At 46.0% G+C, this 21334-nt stretch overlaps 1 protein-coding gene across 2 annotated transcripts in view; it reads left to right on the plus strand.

The window, feature by feature from the left end:
- SLC2A11 (solute carrier family 2 member 11) overlaps nt 1-9032 on the plus strand; it is a 24444-nt gene extending 15412 nt beyond the window's left edge. Inside the window, exons 8-13 of one of the 2 annotated variants that reach the window (XM_075897939.1) lie at nt 312-422; nt 1795-1896; nt 2027-2102; nt 2508-2635; nt 3762-3912; nt 4029-9032. In XM_075897939.1, coding sequence (XP_075754054.1) covers nt 312-422; nt 1795-1896; nt 2027-2102; nt 2508-2635; nt 3762-3912; nt 4029-4078 — 618 coding nt within the window. In that variant the 3' untranslated portion in view covers nt 4079-9032. Of the gene's footprint in view, nt 1-311; nt 423-1794; nt 1897-2026; nt 2103-2507; nt 2636-3761 lie in introns of both variants that reach the window. The other variant, XM_014577110.3, reaches the window with a different exon arrangement.
- Nucleotides 9033-21334: the final 12302 nt, after the last annotated feature.

The following is a 21334-nucleotide window of genomic DNA, read 5'->3' on the forward strand; positions in this document are numbered from 1 at the left end:
CCAGACCCTGGTACATTGGGCACAATGGAAGGGTCATTTTTGTTCTAGGGGAGAGATCTGTACTCTCTTTGCCTGCGCTGTTGGAATACCATTGGAGTTCGTTCATGGATCGCTTTTGCAATTGTGCAGATTGTATATGGACACGGTGGAGAAGCAGTGTGAATGGCAGCACAAGTAGCCAGTTCTCGGGGTGACAGTGTTACTCTCCAGAGTGGGAGGGGGAACAAGGTGTCTGAAGGGGTGGGACTGGCAGTGGTTTGCGATGCCAAGACAGCGTCTCTGACAGTTCACTCTCTTTCTCTCTTTCCTAGATGTATTTTTATGCTTCCTATGTGTTCCAAGAGGCTGGAATTCCATATGATAAAATCCAATATGTCATTATCGGCACTGGGTGCTGCGAATTGATCACAGCTGTTACTTGTGTAAGAATCTCTAATGCATTTCGCTTGTGAGTAAACTCCGCTGTTGGACAAAGGCAACTTTCATATCTACAAGAGCTTTCTTCCCACAGAAGCACTTTACAGATTATTCATACTGCAATCACTAAATCTGCCCTTGTGCATTTTCGAGTGTTATGACATTGGCATATTTTTATTAAAAGTGCTGTGTTTTGATAAGGTGTTTACTAGAAAAGAGTTGAGTTTGAAAGTGTTTGAGTGGACACCAGCAACGATTTTTGTTTGTGAATTTGACAGTATTGGAGGGTATCAAGTTCTTCTGTATCCTTAGTCTCTGAATACCAGCTTCTCCAATTCTACATACATATTTAAAATATCAAGGAGTCTTGTGGCACTTTCAAGACTAACAGATTTATTTGGTCGTAAGCTTTCATGGACCAAAATCCTCTTAATCAGATACAGGTTTTTACCCACAAACGTTTATGGCCGAATGAATTTGCTAGTCTTTAAGGTGCCACAGGGACTCCTCATTGTTTTTGTGGATACAAACTAACCCTTCTAAGACTTGTCAAATCTTTAAAACATGCCTGGAGCCAGAGTAATTGTTTGTTCTGACAGTTGCTGTGGCCTGTTAGGGTGCATCTACACAGCAGTGTTGTTTTGGAATAGCAATGCAAGCATCTACACCGTCATTCCGTTATTTTGAAATAATTTTGAAATAACAGGTTATTCCAATTCCTGAAACCCTCATTCCACGAGGAATAAGGCCTCTTCTGAAATAGCTGTTTTGGAATAGCAATAGTGTGGATGCTCCACTGCTACTATTCGAAATAGCTCCTGTCCAGACTTCGTATTCAATCCAGCCATACTGATACTGTGCATTGTGGTCAGTTTTCTTTCCCGTAACATAGACACAAAGAGAGAAAATAAATAGCCAGAGACACAGACCCTTTGTCGCTTTGGCTTGCTACTTTGGAGTCAAAAATTTCTCTTAATTTCCCATGATCTTGTGGCAACTCACATTTCTCTTCTGGATGCTCTCAAAGTATTACTTCATTCCCTTGGCCTGCAATCTTGGGGCAGCACACAGCCTGAGAGAGTCTCTGCAAGAGCTTGAACTTTTTGCTCCAATACTGACTTGCTCTGTATTGACCTATTTGCAGCAAAAGGCTGTAGGCTGAAGTTGTGACCAATCCTTGATATCTCCTTGTTGCCCAGCCTGACTCGATCCCATCAACACACCCCTTACTATTGTAATTAATTATCATTGGTTATTATTATTTATTAAATGGGGAGAAGTAGGTTGCCTGGCAAGCTAACTACAGGTGGGAGCGGGGGAGAAAAGTGGGCGAGAGGCATGAATTGCTATGACGTGCCCTGCCTTGCTTTGTTTCAGAATTTAATCATAGAGCGTGCCGGCCGGCGGTTGCTGATTCTGGGGGGATACAGCCTCATGGCTGTATGGGCCATCGTCTTCATGGTTGCTTTATCCCAGCAGGTAACAAAAGCTATCGAATTATCTAAGTCAAGTGGATTCTGGTCCTGCCGCGGATACGGATGGGATATTAAATAGGGGGAGGTGATTACAAATGCCTTAACCTGTATTCCCTTGTTCTCCATGGGAACAGGGCCGGATTAGCTGGATGCCTTACCTCAGCATGGCCTGCATTTTCGCCTATATCCTGAGCTTTGGAATCGGACCAGGTCAGTGATCTGAAGTTTTTTACTCCACCGTTGTGCAACGGCAGGGCTGAAGCATGTTCTCAGCACTCGCATCGCATTGGAATGAAAGGGGCATTACGTTTCACACCCTTGCCACCTGCAGTGTTAGCAGCAGTCCTCAGAGCACGTAGCGACCATCTGTTGTTCTTGGGAGCCATTTCTGTTTGCATCCCTGAAAACAGACAGTGTGACAGGAAACTTGAAGCATAAAAAGAAGTTTCTTCTCTAGGTAGTAACTTTGAGTATGTCTAGACTACATGCCTCTGCCGGCAGAGGCATATAAAATAGGCTACCCGACATAGTCAGTGAAGTGGGGATTTAAATATCCCCGGCTTCATTAAATAAAAATAAAATAAAAAACACCTTTGTTTGCACATTCTTTTCTAGCTGGTGTGACAGGCATTTTGCCGACAGAGATTTTTGATCAAATGTCTCGACCGGCTGCTTACATGATCTGTGGCTCTCTGCTATGGTCCAATCTGTTTGCCGTTGGAATGGCCTTTCCGTTCATTGTGGTAAGTGTGGAAGCGGATACACTATTTTAGTTCACAAACAAGTGTTCCTGCACTACAGCCTCCAGCAAGACTTACTGGAAGAGACAGGATCTGTAGTGTCTGCAAGTCCCAGGCTTTCTCAAAGCAGAGACTTTGGCTAGAAGTTTAAAAACTAAATTAAATGATTGGAGATGCCAATCTCCTAGAACTGGAAGGGACAAAGGTCAAGTCCAGTCCCCTATCTTCATATCAGGACCATCCCAGACAGATTTTGCCCCAGATCCCTAAATGGTCCCCTCAAGGACCAAACTCACAACCCTATATTTAGCAGACTAACGCTCAAGCCACTGAGCGATCCCTCCCACTTGCAATTGGAGTAGCAGGGCTGCCTCAGCCATGAATCTGACTGCTTTCCCGAGCATGATTTCTGCTGGAAAAGGATGAGGTTGGAATAGTTTTGTATCCCCGAGAGCCCAATCTGTCCCCAGCTTGGAAAGGCTGGGAGAGGAAATGTTATTAGCCAGTGGGGGAGAAACCGTGGGCCATTCCAGTGCCCCAGTATTATTTTGTACAGTGAATCTTGAAAAGAGAGGCTGTGTTTACGTCGTACATCAGCATGAGATATACTGCGGGTCAGGAGAAGATATGAAATCTCCCCACTCCCAACCATATCTCCCAAACTTTCCCTGTCAGTAACAGCCGTTTCCCCTCAGGACCAACCTTTGTGAGTAGAGCCTTGAGCAGATAGAAATGTCTACCTGGGCATGTGGAGATCTGCAGATAGATAATCGGGATCCACAGAGCTCCCAGTGGGATGGAACCACATTCCTCTCCGTTGTCTGCAGCGCTCTTGGAAGTAGACCTCTGTGGACCAGTGTCTATCCAGGGGGGTATCTGCCTCTGCAAGGAGACATTTCTCTCCACGCAGGCCCTTACTTGTAACACAAATGAAGCGTGATCGTATTCCCAGAGATATAACCCTTATTGCTAGCCCTTTTAGAGGAGAGCTGCTTCTTCATGTATATAAGGTCCTTAGTACAGAAATATTTAATAAATTAAGCTATTATACATCGGAAACTATTTGTAGAGGGGCCTTGCCTCAGACTGTGGTACATTTCCAACACTTCTCCTTTTTTTCCCCCTGCAGGAAGGTCTTGCTCATTTCTGCTACCTTCCATTCTTCACCGTTTGCGTCTGCACTGCTCTCTACGTCGGCTTTTTCCTTCCTGAGACAAAGGGGAAGACCTTCCTGGAAATCTCCAAGGAGTTCAACAAGCGCAATTTCAAAGCTCAGACATGTGAGAAGTTTTGGAAAGGCCCCGAGGAAATAAAATCCACCAAGTTATAGTCTGGGAATAAGTAGAGATGGCAGGTGACAGGAAAACATCCTGACCTATTTTGCTTTTCTTTTTAGGGTGGAGTCAGAAGAGGTGGGGGTTAAGGAGAACACACGACTTTCGGTAGCATAGTCGAACGTTTTCATACCAAAGCAGCAAGTTCAGTTGATTCTCTTGTTCATTTCATTTGTTAAAAACAGTTTGCTCTGCATTTCTGATTAGAACAGTAGCACTTATTCATTTCACAGTGCTCCTGTGCCATCTCTTGGAAGCATCCACAGTGACGGGTTGCTTTGACAAACTATTTTGAAAGTTTTTTTTTTAAATAAAGGATCATACTATATTTCATAATTCCAGTTATAAATGGCTTATAAAGGGTTAATACACTGTTAACAGCTATTATAACTATGTTGCAGACATGAGTAGAATGCATTATAGATTGTCGTAAGCACATCAGCAGAAGGTGTTCTTGATGGTTAAAAGTTGGCTCTCATTAAATCACAATTGCACTGTAAAAAAATGCCCCAAAACAATGAATGTTAGACAATTTCAGGGACAGAATGAATTTTACAACTACATTGAGTCAATTTCAGGAATAGAATACATTTTATACATAATCAGCTTTAATAAGGGCAGGGTGAATTTTACATGTAATATAAGGGTATATCTACACTGCACAGCTATTTCGGGATACTGGAAGTATTCTGAAATAGCTACCCCATGTCTACACAAGCCGCCCGTCATTTCAAAATATTTTTCGAAATAATGGGCACACTATTTCGGCATCTTGGTAATCCTTTTTCCACAAGGGTTAAGGGATGTCTAGAAATAGCGCATTATTTTGAAATTTGGCACAGTGTAAACACACCATATTTCAAAATAAGCTATTTCAAACGACATTTGAAATAAGATACACAATTTGCATATCTTATTTCGAGTTTAGGATGCTGTGTAGACAAACCCTTTTGTCAGTTTCAAGGATAGACTTAGTTTCCAACCTTGAAATTACCTAATATAGTGGTAAAATTCATTCCATATTCGAAATTCACTAACAGTAGCTGTAAAATTCATTCTATGCAAACTCCATGAAATTCAGTCCTTTGCCATTTAAACAGTTGTGGATTTTCTAAAAAAGAATTGCAATTTACACAGGGCTTTAGTTAAAAGCTACTTATTGACCTTTTGACCTGTGTAATAATCTATCATGTTTGATTAACAAATAATTCAATGATCTTTTACAAGCCCTTCATACATGGAACAGTAAAATAAAGTATGATCAAATAATGTGTTCATTTTCAAAGATGTTTCCCCACCTCTCTCCATGAAACTCATCACTTTTGATTTATTTTTAATTTGACACACATACCAAATAAATCTTTAGAGGACTTTTATTTGGGGAGTAATATGCATCTGGCAGGTGCAAATATAACTTCTCATGGTCTTGTCCTGCACAGTCATCTGTTTTCCTCTCATCTATCTTCCCCCATCTATCTGTGGTTCAGACAATCTCATCCATCTAGAGAAGGGCATTGGCATTGCTTGTGGCAGTGACGAAATTCAGTTATTGATTTTTGTATTCTCACCCTCTCAAGTGCAGAGAAGTTAATCTTTCTGATGGAAAGTTGATTTCTAAGGGTATATCTACACTTGCTCCCTAGTTTGAACATGGGATGCAAATGTAGGCATCCTCAAATGTTACTGCTCAAATCTTACTCCTCAAAAAATGAGGAGTAACGTTAGTTCGAACCAAGGGGTTTGGTTCGAACTAACGCTCCCCGGTGCGCACTTTCACTTTCGAAACAGCTGTTGAGCGGAGTAATGCGCCAGCGAGATCATGCTAATGAAGCGCGGGATATTTAAATTCCCATTTCATTAGCACTTTCGGTCCCCTACATTTGCATCCCTAGTTCGAACTAGGGAGCAAGTGTAGATGTACCCCAACTTTAACATGTTTTCCAGCCACATTTTATGGAGAATATTCCTGCCACTTGAGAGCATGAGTTTATCCAGCTGAAGCCTAGAACAGCACCATATGTTATTATTTTGAACATCATGCATCTTATTCAAGTGGCCTAATATGGATTAAGGTTAATAGGCAGCAGGTTTAAAACAAGTAAAAGGAAGTTTTTCTTCATTCAACGCACTGCCAACCTGTGGAACTCCTTGCCAGAGGATGTGGTGAAGGCTAGGACTTTAACAGGGTTCAAAAAAGTGCTAGACAGATTGATGGACATTAGGTCCATCAATAGCTATTAGCCAGGATGGGCAGGAATGGTGTTCTTAGCCTCTGTTTGTCTGGAAATGGATGACAGGAGAGGGATTATGTGAGGATTACTTGTTGTGTCCCCTCCCTCTGGGGCATCTGGCATTGGCCCCTGTGGGCAGATAGGACACTGGGCTAGACAGATCTTTGGCTGTTCTTAAGGTGCCTGGGTTTAGACACCCTAGTTGGCCCCAAAAGTCTAACACTTTAAAAGGGCCTTCATTTAAAAATCATGGTTTGAAAATTGGTTTCCCCAGAATTAAACATTGTTTGATAAATGCAAAGACCCATCAAACCATGCGTGTTTCTATAAGTACACAGTCATGCCCAGTGCCTCTGCTGCGTGTGTATACTCACTGTTGTGTCACTCACATGAGACAAATGACTGCTAAATCTCAGCGACCATTTAACGATCAGTTGATATTTTTCAGAGCTAAATGGCATGTATTTGGGAACCTAATTCAGACTGGTTGGATATTCTGTTTATCTCTGAGCACTGTCCAGACACCAGTTAAATACTTAACTATATTTCTTCTTCAGCCCTTCTTCGCCCAAACAATGTCTACCTCACTCTAATCCGCTCGAGTCTTTGCCTGTACACCTGATTCTGAAACAAGACAGGCTTTAATATGATTAATTAAGTTTTGATTTTGGAAGTCAAGTGATTCCTTAGTAACTCATCTCAGTGCTCATGTTAATGAGGGTATAAAGTGATCTCACAAAGACCTACCTGTTGAGCAATAGCAGGCTGTTAATAATTTAACAGATTGGGAAGGAAAGCTCTTCCTGGTACTTAATCAGTGACTTGTTATACGCTTAACATCTGGGCACTGCTTTTGGAATTATTCTGGCTTGGTTCTTTTCATGGCTCGCTTATGGACATTTAAAAACTTTTACAGAAACTCCTCTTGCATGGGTTGTGTGAGAGGCACCTGGGGATATCCAGGGACACTCTGGATACCTCTCACAGGGCTTAGCCCTGCGTGTCAGCTCTGCCAAGCTCAGAGCAGAGAGGGGGTGGTCGTGTTGCCACTCAGGCCGTCCCGGTTCTCAGTGACGTGCATCCAGCTAAGTTCAAGCTGTCGTGGGCCGCTCTACCTTACTCCGCCCCTGGAGAATCAGAGGTAGCGAAAGCCTTTTTCCAGCCATTCCATTCCCCTGTGCTCCCGGCCCTCCTTCCTCCCCCTGCAGGGAGTGGAGGTTCTGTAAAGAAGGCAGAGAAGCCAGCAACAGCAGAGCGGCTGCTTCTGTCTTTATGCCCACAGATTCCTAACTTTCCAAGGGCAGTCCCTGGCTGCTTTAGGTAAGCTGGGAAAAGTGAACTTGTCAGTCGGAGAATCTGGCTCAGAGACAGGCGTCCTTTCCATGGTTGCCAGCACTTAAATGTTCGCCTGCCATAATCACTGACATGCTATCGGTTACCCCCTGCCATAAAGGGCCCAAAGGTATCCCTAGTGTAAATCCATTAAGGCTTCATTTGATTTCAGTCCAGTCCACATTGCTGGTGTCTCCCACTGTTTCTGAAGGGCTTGATGAGGGTAAATGCTTGCTTCCAGGATAGTTCTTACCAATCTTTGCTTTAGAGGCTGCAGTGAAACTGCCTTTCCCTCTTCTCCTCTGTGTCCTGCTGGCTTCGTGGGTCTTCCTGAATCCTGCCACCTCGTCAGTCCCTCCCGAGCCATAAATAAAATGCTCCAGGGACATGCTAAGCAGCTGCCAGTGACAGAGGTGTGTAAACTGTATCCTGAGAGCCATGCCTGAGGCATCCTTGGTGCCATGCTTCTTGCTGCTCTCCAGACGTTGCTCTGTTAACCGCTCACATGGTAAAAGGGTTGTGAGCTTCCGCTTGGACTAACAGGAGCCCTGAGGAACAGTCAAGCTCTAATCACCGAGCGCAGCATAGACTTCAGTATGGCTAAACATGATGCACCTTATGTGTCTGTCCCCCAGCACTGGAATCCAGGTCTTAAACGCACCACTGCTTATTAGTCACAGTGCTTGAGACTACCTCTCAGTACCTCTCTGGGGTGTCACATTTTATTTGTGCAGTAAGAAACTTGGTCTTTGGGCTGTAGCGTTTCTTGAAGCTGTATCTACCAGATTTGTTGTAAAGTGCCTACCCCTGTGGTACTTTTTCCCCAACTGGTAGCTGACATGGTCAGGGATCTTCCCAAACAGCCCCACTTCCTCTTACAGTGAATGAAATGGAAAAGCATAGTTAAATGTTCCTGGAAAGCAGGAATCACTGGCCAGACCCCAGAGTGATGCATGATCTGAGGGCCGATGTAGCTGCTTGTTTGTGTTGGGTGCATGGGGTTCCAACAGTAAGTAGAATGTTCCAAACTAGGAAAGATTTCAGGGTAGCACCATAATCTGTACTACCAAGAGGCCCACTGTGCTTTGCTAATCGTTTCAGCAAGCTGAGTGCAGGACATAGTGCACCTATTCCTGTAGCGGTTGGAAACATCTGTGCGTTCCATCTGCTTCTATTAATAGCCTGGAAGCTGTCCCATCCAGCTCTTCTTTCTGAGGTTGCTTATGTAAACGCTGCAGTACTGCTGCCTGCTGGTCACAAAGGAGCATGTGCAATCAAGAGAGAAATTTCTTGCCAAACAGCTTAATTTGTACAATTATTTTTAAAACTACAGCGTTGAAAAAAACAAGCAGTGAATTTAAATGTAAAATCCTGACGTCTGTTATTATCATGCTGGGCATGAATGAAAAGGAAGGTTTTGTTTTGTGGAATAGAAAATGGCGGGACAGCTATTCTATATTTCAATGTCTGATATATGTAATATATAAAAAGATAAATCTGAAATTGGTTTGTCATTAGTGTCATTGTTGAATTGTCTTTTTACAGACTCACGCTATTTATTTACCATGGTTTGCAACATTTTTGCTATTGATTGAACCTCTCTAAACCGGGACTGTCCTGCAAGGGAAAAATCCCTCATCCGGGACTGGTCAGGTCCTGAGGATGCCAGAACAGGGAGATCCAGCCTGTAGCAGACAATGTAAGCAACATGTACATTGATACAATAGGACACAGGTACGGGGACAAAATCATAACTTTTCAAAAAGTGCCGGCAGAGCTCTGAGGCTATTTATGTATTTGTGTTGCAGTCGTACCTCTGCTGAACGATCTCACTAGGCACCATATGGATGTAACATGGACATGGCCTTAGGTTTTAAAGTCACACTGAAAACACTGCCACAGAACTAAACCACATGAAATTCAGGGTGCCTGTTTCAGAAGGCTGAAGGGCTGAAATGCTGAAGGGCTGCGGGAGTAGAGACAGAAAGCAAGATTTGAAAGTGATGGGTGGTCCATAAAGAGCTGCTAAAGAGAGATGCAGGCTTACGGGAGAAGAAGGAGCCTTGGGATATAGAGGGAGGCACCAAAATGTCCAGTCACCTTACTCCAACATAGCAAAAATAATTTTTAAAAGGTGTATTAAAAGGAGTAAAGAAAAATCAACGTTTCTAACTAATTTCCCTCCTTATTTCTTCTACCTATGGCTCTGACGATGTAGTTGACAAATGATTTGGCACCCACAAGCAGAATAGTTGTGTGGTAAAACACAAACACACCTGTTTATGTTACACACCCCGCAGACAAGTGTGACTTCAGGATTTCTACTACAGAAAGCGCATATTAAAATGGCAGGTTCAGTAGATTGAAAACTGACAGGTCTCAAAATGTAACCAGGAGTGGAGAATTGTCACCTAGTGGGTCTTATAGGGATTGGCTCTTGGCTCTGTGCTATTTAACATATTTATCAATGACCTGGAAGAAAATATAAAATAATCACTGACACAGTTTACAGGTGACACAAAAACTGGGGAGTGGTAAATAAGGACGAGTCCCTGACACAGAGCAATCTGGGTTGCTTAGTAAACTGAACACAAGCAAATCATGTGTTTTAATCTACCATATAGTTAAGAAGGTGTGTCTATCCATCTGTCTGTTCAAGAACTCCTCCCAAACGGTAAAAGCTAGGACCACCATATTCGGTAGGCAGTTTCCTCGTACCATAATATAAAAAAGCAAGGTTAGGGTTTGGTTGTGCCAGGACAATGGGATGTACCTGAACTGAGATTGGTTCTCATAAAACAGTTCTCTGCTATTTAATGACCACATGGGGGCAGCCGGGGATATGGGATGGAAAGCAGGGATAGTTATTTTGTAGAATGACCACAGGGAGGCAGAAAGAGGCCAGAGATGGGGACCAGGACAGCTATAAACCCATTGGGGTGGGGGGGGGGGTGTGGAGTGGAGTAAGTGACAGCTATCTATGACACATTTCAGAGCATTTCTCTGTGTGTCTCTCTGTACCCCCAGCTGGGAGGCAGCAGCCATGGACAGGTGTGTCTCAGCTGGCCCCAACTTGCTGCAGTAAGAGAGGGCTGTGGTAGTCCTCTCTCCCCAGGACAGCCTGCACACTGAGCAGTGATGTAAATTAAGATAGTCATGCCAATGAAAAAGTTCTCTCTCCCCAAGCCAGCCCCACCCTGGAGCAATGATTAAAATGAAGAAAAACATAAATGAATTGAATTAAGGACCAGAGCAATGCCAGGTAAATCTTCTAGTACAGCTCTACGGCAAAGGAAACATCGAGAAACAAAGACCGTCGGTCTTACGTACAGCCCTCTCCTGGGACACGGCGACTCTGAAAAAGATTGGGGTGTTGTGGTGGATAATGCTATTGTACTAATGCTATTGTGGGATGCACGAACAGGGAAATCTCACATTTGAATGGAGAGGTTATTTTATCTCTGTACTTGGCACTGCTGCTGGACTCCTGTGTCCAGATCTGAGGCCCACGATTCTGGAGGATGTTGATACCTTGAAGGGATGAGCCGTGGGATGAGCCATGGGAATGACGCAAGAAAACACACCTGACAGCAAGACTCAGGGAGCTCCACCGATTGAGCTGAACAAAGAAAAGGCCAAAGGGTGACTTGGGTACAGTCTGTAGGTAACTGCCTGGGAAATAAATATTTAATAAAGGGCTCTTCAGTCCAGCAGAACAATGTCCAACCTGATCCAGAGGCAAGGGGGCTGCTGGCCCTTTCCTACCGCTCAGGGAGGGGTTTTTGGTTGCCCAGCTCCCAGCACCGAAAGGGACAAGAATCGATGGGAAATCAGGACCCTGAGATTGTCAGTCTCCAGGGGCAATGGAGAGAGGCCAGCTCTCCAGGTCAGCCTGATTGACAGAGCGGGCAGGCTGATGAGGGAGTCAGGAGGCTGGGGGGAAGGGTCCCATCCTCCATAAGAGCTAGGTGGGTCGGGCAGAGTGGGGCCACGGGAGCTGGGTGGGTCGGGAAGAGTGAGGCCCCGGGAGCTGGGTGGGTCGGGCAGAGTGGGGCCACGGGAGCTGGGTGGGTCGGGCAGAGTGGGGCCATGGGAGCTGGGTGGGTCGGGAAGAGTGAGGCCACGGGAGCTGGGTGGGTCGGGCAGAGTGGGGCCACGGGAGCTGGGTGGGTCGGGCAGAGTGGGGCCACGGGAGCTGGGTGGGTCGGGCAGAGTGGGGTCACGGGAGCTGGGTGAGTCGGGCAGAGTGGGGCCACAGGAGCTGGATGGGTCGGGCAGAGTGGGGCCACGGGAGCTGGGTGGTTCGGGCAGAGTGGGGCCACGGGAGCTGGGTGGGTCGGGCAGAGTGGGGCCACGGGAGCTGGATGGGTCGGGCAGAGTGGGGCCACGGGAGCTGGGTGGGTCGGACAGAGTGGGGCCACGGGAGATGGGTGGGTCGGGCAGAGTGGGGCCACGGGAGCTGGGTGGATCGGACAGAGTGGGGCCACGGGAGCTGGGTGGGCTGGGCAGAGTGGGGCCACGGGAGCTGGGTGGGTCGGGCAGAGTGGGGCCACGGGAGCTGGGTGGGTCGGGCAGAGTGGGGCCACGGGAGCTGGGTGGGTCGGGCAGAGTGGGGCCACATTAAGGAGAGCAGGGCCCCAAGCTGAGCTAGGGAGCAGAGGCCTTGCTGGCTGGACTTGGGGGGAGATTGTAACCCCGACGGGGGGGGCTGACACTGAGGAGAAGGGTCTTGCCACTGAGAGCAAGTGGCAACCGAATGTCCGGCCGGCAGCATCCCTGTGGCACTCTCAGGTTCTGGGAGGAGCAGACAGTGACCTGCCCTCGCATTCCAGAAACACCCCCCGCCACAGACGTGCTTCCTGTCTCCTTTCCCGTTTTCTTTTTGTAAATGGATTGCTGGTGAGCAGATTGTTTTTACTTCGAGCCGCAGGCAATGATCAGTGAGTCAGGGAAGCCGCCACTGTAGACCCAGCACCCGGGAGCGGGGACACCCAGCCCCCGCCCAAGGTGACCACAAGAAGGTTGGGCATTGAGCCCCCCAGGAATCCTTGGTCCAGCCTGGTTAGGGCGACGAGGACTCTGCCACACAGGAGAGCTCTTGAGGTCCGGGAGGCCTCTGGGTAAAGGGAGTGGGAGTGGGGACTCAGATTATTTCGTTTGGCCAGTCTCACTGGGGCATTGTTGGAGGCGGGAAAGTTCCCCACAACAGCGAGACCATTCCCCCACTTACAGAACGTCTAGACGCTGCAGTAGGCAAATTGAGACTGGAAATAAAGCATTAATTTTTAACAGTGAGTGTAATTAACCACTGGAACACTTCGCACAACGGCCACGGTCAATTCTACATCCCTGCGGCAGTTTTAAAATCAAGACCACCCGGTATTCTAAGAGATTCTGCTTTAGGAATTATTTTGGGGGAGTTCTACACTCCGTGACAGAAAGGTGGTCAGACTAGGTGACTGCAGTCCTCCCTGCTGGCTTCGTCTGGATTTCGCAAGAAAGCAGCTGTGTTAAGACCAGTCAAGCTGAGGCAAACAAACATTGTTAAATGGTTACATTTTACTCAGAGCATTTACCAGGCTGGTTAACTGTTCATCAATTAAAGAACTCCTCCATATACTGTACACTGTAAGTTATGTACATAGGTCAATATTAATACATGACATGCCCATTGCTCAAGCTTTTGGACACAGGGACACCTTCAAGAACAGAAATACCAAAGAATCTAAGCTTGAGTTAGTGTGTACAGAGAAACGGCAGCGACAAACAAGCGTTCCAAATCAATTTCCAACAACCACGAGAGAGAACAACAGTTACAAATGTTATCACCAACTAGGGGTGCATCTACACTGCACCCTTAGCTTGAAATAAGCTATGCAATTTGAGCTACGCAAATTGCGTCGCTTAGTTCAGGTTAATTTTGAAATAGCTAATTTCATAATTTGGCGCTGCCTGAACGCCAAAATGTTTTCCAAAGCAACACTTAAACCTCATGGAAGAGGTTTACAGGGATGTTGGAATAGCGAGCCTGTTACATTTAGAAATAACAGGCTTGTTTCAAAGATGTGGAATGCCTATTTCGGGATACCAGAGGTATCTGAAATAGCACCACAGTGTAGACGTACCCTAGCTGTCCTTTAGACCCAGCTCCCCTCACATCTACACATGCCCCTGTGAAAAGCTAAACTAATCAGTTGAGCTTCTCCTACAGTGGTTCTCCACATCCCCGGGGAGATGCAGAGATCTGCCAGGGGGGTTCACCGACTCATCTAAATATTGGCCTATGTTTACAGTCGGCTACATAAAAAGCTTCAGTGTGACGTCAGTACTAACTACAGTTTCATACAGGCAATGACCTGTTCATACTGTTCTCTACACTATGTCAGTGTTTCTCAGTCTGGGGCTGGTATCTCCTAGAGCAGGTGTTACAGAATGGGGCATTTTGGGGCATTCTCAAGCACAGGGCTGGCATTGGGGGGGCATGCAGGGTTGCCCCCTGTCTGGGAGCCTGGTGCTATGCTGCTAAGCTACTAGCAGAGCAGCTTGCAAGGACAACCAGCAAGTGCAGGTGGACAGCAGAGCAGTTTGGGGGGATGACCGGTGGGTGCAGGCAGACAGCAGAGCAGCTGGCGGGGGCGACCTGTGGCCGGTAGGAGTGGCAGCAAACAGCCAGTGGAGCAGCTGCAGAAGCAACTGGCTGGCGGCCAGGGGCGTGGACCGAGATGGCTGGCGGAGCCGGACAGTTCGTGGGACAGCCGAGGCAGCTCACTGGACGACAGGTGGAGTGCGGCGGAGTGACTCATGTTGACGGCGGTGGCAAAACCCCACGGAGAGGTGGAGCCATCGGCGGACCACGTAAGGTGTATCGATCCCCGCCCCTCCAGGTTGGGATGGTGAAACCCAGCCAGGTGAACTTTTGAACCCTGGGGCAGCACTGACCTGGGGCAGAGACTTTTGGGGTGTTGGACTTTTGGGTCTTGGGGATTCGTGGCTGGGGGTTGGGTCTTTGCTCATGTTTGGTCTATGAATCCGAATTTAATGCTGATGTCAGTTACCTCATGTTATTAAAGGTTTGCTGCTATACTGAGGCTCTGTGCTTGCGAGAGGGGAAGAATTGCCACTTTGAGGCACCCAAAGGTGTATGTAAGATTTCCCAGGTCACTGGGTGGGGGCTCGAGCCAGTGTTGTATTACCTTGTTGGGAGGAGTCCCCTAGATACTGAACCCAGCCCTTGCTGCTATTAACTCGGCCTGGCTGGAAGGGCTACAGTTATTATGCAGCCTTTGTGCCATTGTCACTTTTTAAGTATTCCAAGGTGAAATGCATTCCAGGCTGATCTTTTCGAATGCAGAGTATTTTCCCTGGAGTTCTGTGTTTTGGGGTCTAAATAGGGCAGAAAAAGGGAAACTGGCATAAGAAAACTGAAGCCTCTTTAACAGAAGAAGACTCAGAAGAGGTTAGCTTGAGCATATGCAAAAGGCAGGTCTATTTTTTCAACAGAAGGTTTGAATTCTTTAATCCATTCATCACCAAAGCTCATGATACCATCTACATGTTTTGTTAGTCTCTACGAGTGCGACTACTCCACACGGCTGTTTCAGGATATCGAAATAGCTACCCTGCGTCTACACAAGCCGCTCATTATTTCGAAATATTTTTCGAAATAACGGGCATGCTATTTTGCCATCCTGGTAAACCTTGTTGCACAAGGGTTAAGGGATGGCTCACAATAGCGCATGATTTCGAAATGTGGCGCTGAGGAGACGCACCAAATTTCAAAATAAGCTGTTTTGAAATAGATTCGACACGAGATACGCAATTCGTGTTGCGCAAATTGCGCATCTCATTTTGAGTTTAGGGTGTGGTATAGATACACCCTATGGTGCTGCGGGAGCGCTCAGGTTTTTATTATTTTTTTCCCCCAAAAAACGAGCAGTTGAACCAGCCTGTTGCATACGGTACTATGGTACCATAACAGTGTATCAGCTAAGGTCACTAATGAGAGCCTGTCATGCTCTGAACATCACCGTCATTACGGGCTACATAAACAGACCCTGGCTATGAATCTGTGCAATCATATACATTTGTATCCCTGGAAGGGTGCAGGGCCTGGGACAACCTTCCCACTCCACCACAAGTCCCACCCCAGCTCACCCCCTCTGCCCCCACTCCAACCCTTCCCCCAAACCCTGCCCCTACCCTGCCCTCTTCTTCCCCTCCTCCCCCAAATGACATGACCCAGAGGGTTACTGCGGGGTGGTGGTGGTGGGGGGAGTTTGAGGTCCCTCTCCCACGCTCACAAGGGCAGCAGGAAGTGGAGCATCCCTATCACCACCTGCTGCGCTCCCCAGACTGCAGATGAGTCATCCAGAGGAGTGGAACTGGCTGGGGTCAAGCGGGGGGTCCCTTTCCCATGGCTCCTGATGCTGCAGGTGAGTGCAGGGAAGAGAGGGAGGCCCAACGCCTGCCACCAGTGCCAGGCCCGCCTGGTAATCCCCTAGGCCCCCAAAGTGCGGGGTCTGGGAGGGCTCTGTTTGTACAGAGAGGAAGCTGTGCCCATGGGGTCAACCACACCTCACAGCAGTGTGAGGGGTACCCTTGAAGCCAATGCTTGCATGTGATCAGCTCCAGGTAGCGCCCAGCTCAGGAAAAGGGAAGGGGATCGACCATTCAAGTTGAGGAGTGGACTCAGAGAGACCCTGGCTCCCAAAGCAAAGAAGTTTCCAAGTAAACTAAGTGTGGACTAAGAGAAAAACGGAGAGAGAGAGAGGAGAAAAAAATGTTTAAGAGCAGGCTAGTGTCTGAGGTTTTTTATCCACAAACCAAGGCACAGCTGCTACATGGGACCCTGACCCTGAAATGCTGGATCCCCTCTAGGGCCGGGGGGGTCCATTGGGAACTTGTTCGAAGACAATGGGTAATTTGTGTGAGAAAATGGGTTTGTTCTAGGATGGCTATGTAAAGCCAGGGGTGGTGTCATGGTGTGGGTTTTCTGCAACACACTCCTAGGCTTGCTTCTCTTCCTATTGCACCTTGGAATTGGTGGCTTTTGATCAAATGTCCTTTTTGTTTATTTTCATCCCAGCTGGTTGTTGGCAGGCAAACTGTGTGGCTGGCTCCGGGTCACAGTGACTTGATAATTGGCAGGCTTGTCTCACATTTTCAAGGGGAAGGGTGAACCAGAGGGGAAAGTCCACGTGTCTGGTAATTAAGAACTCGGAGAAGGTGGATTAAGGAGACCCAGGACTGGAGGGAATGCAGGTGTCACTGTGCCAGAAGCAACTAGGCTGGTGAGCGTCTGGGTGAGACCGTATCTGTGGAGTGGCTCATGACATCAGCAATCTGAACTGCAGCTTGGTGTGGCGCCAATGAGCCCCAAGGTTACAGGACAGATGGTGATGGAATCCCTTATTGGTCGGAGTGATCTCCAAAATGGCCCAGAGAATCACAAGGTGAAGGTAGCTGCATGCTGCCCAGGAAATATGGATTCTATCCCTGCCCCTGTATGCTATTAAGCAATCAAACTTTGCAGAGGTGATCACTAATTGGGTGTTCCTCCTTTCCTGCATGCCGGAAGCACTGTACACTCATAAATGCTGCCAAAGCCAACGAGAGCTGTGCTTGAATATATAAAGTTTTATATGGCCCTAAGTACAGAAGACCCGTGATTTTACGAACACCAATCTTACAAAAGGGACTCGGGACTGGAGGGGCTATAAGAACCATTTTTATCAATGAGGGGGAAGGGGTGGAGAGGGATCACATAATAGAAGTGATGTCTAAGAAAAACAATTCCACAACCTTTCACATACTGATACTTCGGAAGCACTAGAAGTCACTGCTGTGGTTTGAAGGACAAGAGGAAACAAATGCAATGCTCCAGACTGTAACTGATGCAGCATGCCCACTGTGATTTCGAGGCATTCAGTCACAGGAACCTTTCTGTTTTATCAACAGTTCAATCCCCACTTGCAAATGAAGTCCGGGATTTGAATTTCCCCGGCTTCATTTGCATGAAGCCATTTTTAAATGCTGGCAGTTCGAACCCCGTGCCGCGCGGCTACACGCAGCATAGAGTAGCTAGTTCGGATTAGGCTTCCTAATCCGAACTAGCTGTACTCCTCATTCCACGAGGAGTACAGCTAGTTCGGATTAGGAAGCCTAATCCGAACTAGCTACTCCGTGCTGCGTGTAGCCACGCCGCATGGGGTTTGAACTGCCAGCATTTAAAAATGGTGCTGGCCGGCTTCATGCAAATGAAGCCGGGGAAATTCAAATCCCGGGCTTCATTTGCAAGTGTGGTATGCATACATTACCCCGCTAGTTCGAATTAGGAGGGTAGTGTAGACATACCCTTAGTTTGTAAAATAAGGATTTGACGGTGCTCTGAAAAATCAGGTTTTAGGTGTCTCAAGTTGGGCACTCGGAGTTAGTAGATAATTCTGATATTAATCTTCAGTGCTGAGATCTCCATTTGTAAAAGGGGTTAATATCACAGCCCCCCATTCAGAGGGGTTTTATGAAAATTAATTAACTTACATAAAGTATTCAGATATTATCTGATTAGTGCCACAGAAAACCCCTTGTGGAAATTAGTAACTTGGTCTGTAGAGCAAGGTTTGCACAGTGTGCAGTAAATAAGGCTTAAGGCTGCACAATGAACACTGAAAATTAAAAAAAAATACTGAATCGCTGCTCATTAAGGCCATGTCTACATAGCAGAGCTAAATTCAAAATAAGCTGCTCAACTCAAGCAACGCTAATTGTGTAGCTTAAGTTGAAATGGCTTATTTCGACTTTTTTATTTTGATTTTTTTTGACTTGGTGCTGTCAAAATAGAGCACTCTTCTCCCGACTTCTTTTACTTTTCATACAATGAGGGTTAGAGCAGTTGGAGTAAGAAGTCCTCCAGCTCAACACTCTTTTGACATTGTTGAAATAATTGATTGTGTGTATTCATGGACTATGTTCTTTCGGAATACTGTCATTTATTCCAAAATAATGCTGCTGTGTAGAAAATAGCCTTAGTGAGCTCCATCCATTCTGTACAGTGAATAAAAGCAAAAGTCCTGGAAAAATAATAGTAAGTGATAAGTTGTAGAAGGCCCTGTCTTGACTAAACCCCACTATGTCTCCTTTACTCAAAGTATCAACCTCTAACAAAGCTAAACCCAGGCCTGTCTCAAGTCTGGTGTACGTAGCATGCAGGCCAAGCTGGGACTTGGAGTGGCAGGAACATTTTTGCACAGTCATGTGTATCCAGCATAATTCAGTGTGATCATGCGAAAAGAAACTGGGAGTAAACTGGTACATTTTATTTCTGATAAGCAAAAAGCATAGACAGCCATAGAACTGTTAACTAAGCATTTTGTTTGGCAACATCCCAAGTAGCAGGATATATCCCAAATAAGGGCACAATAGGTTCGTTACACAATATGTAATTAATTGGTAGGTTTTATTAGAAGGACCAAGTCTCGCTTTGCTATAATATGGGCTTAGTAAGAAGAATCGATGGGAGGTAGTGAGTAGGATTGACACAAGGGTCCTTCTTGTTGTAACTAGAAGTAAAAGCCTCTTCACACTGGCTACCGCAGGGCACGGTGTACTGAAGCGTAGGAGTCAAAGGGTGCACCAACCTCCTGCCTGCTACTATAGGCAGCATACGGGTAACGTGTAAGTGACCTAGCATAATTATTGTATTATAATAAATCTTCTATTAATTGCTTTTGTATTGTTTTGTGCTGTACTAATTGTTTTCAAAATTTATAGTATTTGTGGTTTAAATTGCGTAGTAATTGTTTTTAAGGCTTGTAAAACTTAAACCACTGTATTAACTGCTTAAAGGCTTGCAATAGATGAGGAAGTGGTTAAGTCTCTCTGGAGTGTCCCGGTCTCCCTCGGATCTAAAATAAATCGAACCACACAACATAAGTACAGGCTCATAATAAAGCATATGCACAAGAGGATCAATTTAAGAGTCTGGCATGTCCTAACTTTTCAGTGTTTGACTTGGCTGCCTTCACAATGTTCTTTTCACAGTTTTTGTGTGTAATATACCGCAAGAGGTATAAATAGTACATGACTGGATGTCTTTGGAAGCGGAGGCCTGGATAAAAGAGTTAGCTTCCTGTACTCCAGAGGCCAGATTTACTCAGATATTTAAGACGTTAAGATGAAGATAGGCATCCAGTGAGATTGACTAAAGCTCTTAAGAAGATTAGGTGACTAATTCCTATTGAAAGTCCATGGGAGTTAGGTACCTGATTCACCTAAGGTATTTTTGAAGGCTGTAGATTTTCAAAGGTATTTAGGCACCTGAAGATGCAGTTAGTTGTCTAGTGGGATTTTCAAAAGCACTTACATGCCTAACACTTTTTTAAAATCTGGCTCCAGGTGCCCATTTGCATCTTTAGGCACCTAAAAGCCTTGGTCAATCTGTGCCCACATCTGTGCATTTTGGACCCACTCCTGCGAAGTGCTAAAGCATCTTCCTCTCCCTTGGACTTCTAGGTTAGGTAGGGCTCTGAGAATGAAGTGAAATAATCTGTGTGAAGGGTCTCCTTTAGTCTGCATTGCATTTCCTGGCATGACACAGCAGCTGTACACAGAGCAAGATCAGGTAACGTGTCACCATACAGCATGCCATGTGATTTACATGATCCCAGCCTTGCTCATCCAGTCTCTCTAACTTTTCACCTACTTTCCCCATGTGAACTTGATCATCAAGAAATGTTCTGAATAACACTAAGGGGCTACGCCTACACTGGCATGATTTTCCGGAAATGCTTTTAACGGAAAAGTTTTCCGTTAAAAGCATTTTCGTAACAGAACATCTAGATCGGCACGGATGCTTTTCCACAAAAGCACTTTTTGCAGAAAAGCATCCGTGGCCAATCTAGACGCGCTTTTCCGCAAAAAAGCCCCAATCGCCATTTTCGCCCGAATGGGAGCAGCATAGTATTTCTGCAAGAACACTGACAATCTTACATGAGATCGTCAGTGTTTTTGCGGAAATTCAAGCGGCCAGTGTAGACAGCTGGCAAGTTTTTCCAGAAAAGTGTCTGATTTTCCGGAAAAACTGACCAGTCTAGACACAGCCAGGCTGTGTCTAGACTGTATCCCTTTTCCGTAAAAAGGGATGCAAATTAGACATATCGCAATTGAAAATGAAGCGGGGATTTAAATCTCCCCTGCTTCATTAGCATAAAAATGGCTGCCGTTCTTTTCAGGCTCGGAGCTTTGCCGGAAAAAAGTGCCAGTCTAGACACAGATCTTTTGGAAAATAAAGCCTTTTCTGAAAGATCCCTCTTAAAATAAAGGATAAGGGATCTTTCAGAAAAGGCTTTATTTTCCGAAAGATCCGCGTCTAGACTGGCGCTTTTCTCCGGCAAAGCTCCATGCCGGAAAAAAGTGGCAGCCATTTTTATGCTGATGAAGTGAGGGGGATTTAAATCCCCGCTTCATTTGCAATTGCGATATGTCTAATTTGCATCCCTTTTACGGAAAAGGGATGCAGTCTAGACACAGCCTAACACAACCACCAGCTAAACTGGATTTTGGAACACAGGTTAAGTGACTGCTCATAAATAGGAATCGGCTCCATGGGAGAGGCAGAAACTCGAATTTACCTGCATTTCTTGTGCTTGATCAAATGGGTTGCATGTCCATACAAGATATAGCTAACAACTTATAAAATGTAAATACTACCATGCCAGGGAAGGGTTAGTGGCCACAGTATCAGCTTTGGAAGTTCAGAGTGCAAGGGTAGGTGTGGGGAGAAGATATAAGCGAGCCATTTAGATGAG

This window comes from Pelodiscus sinensis, chromosome 15, assembly GCF_049634645.1.
Source record: "Pelodiscus sinensis isolate JC-2024 chromosome 15, ASM4963464v1, whole genome shotgun sequence".
Taxonomy (NCBI): Eukaryota; Metazoa; Chordata; order Testudines; family Trionychidae; genus Pelodiscus; species Pelodiscus sinensis.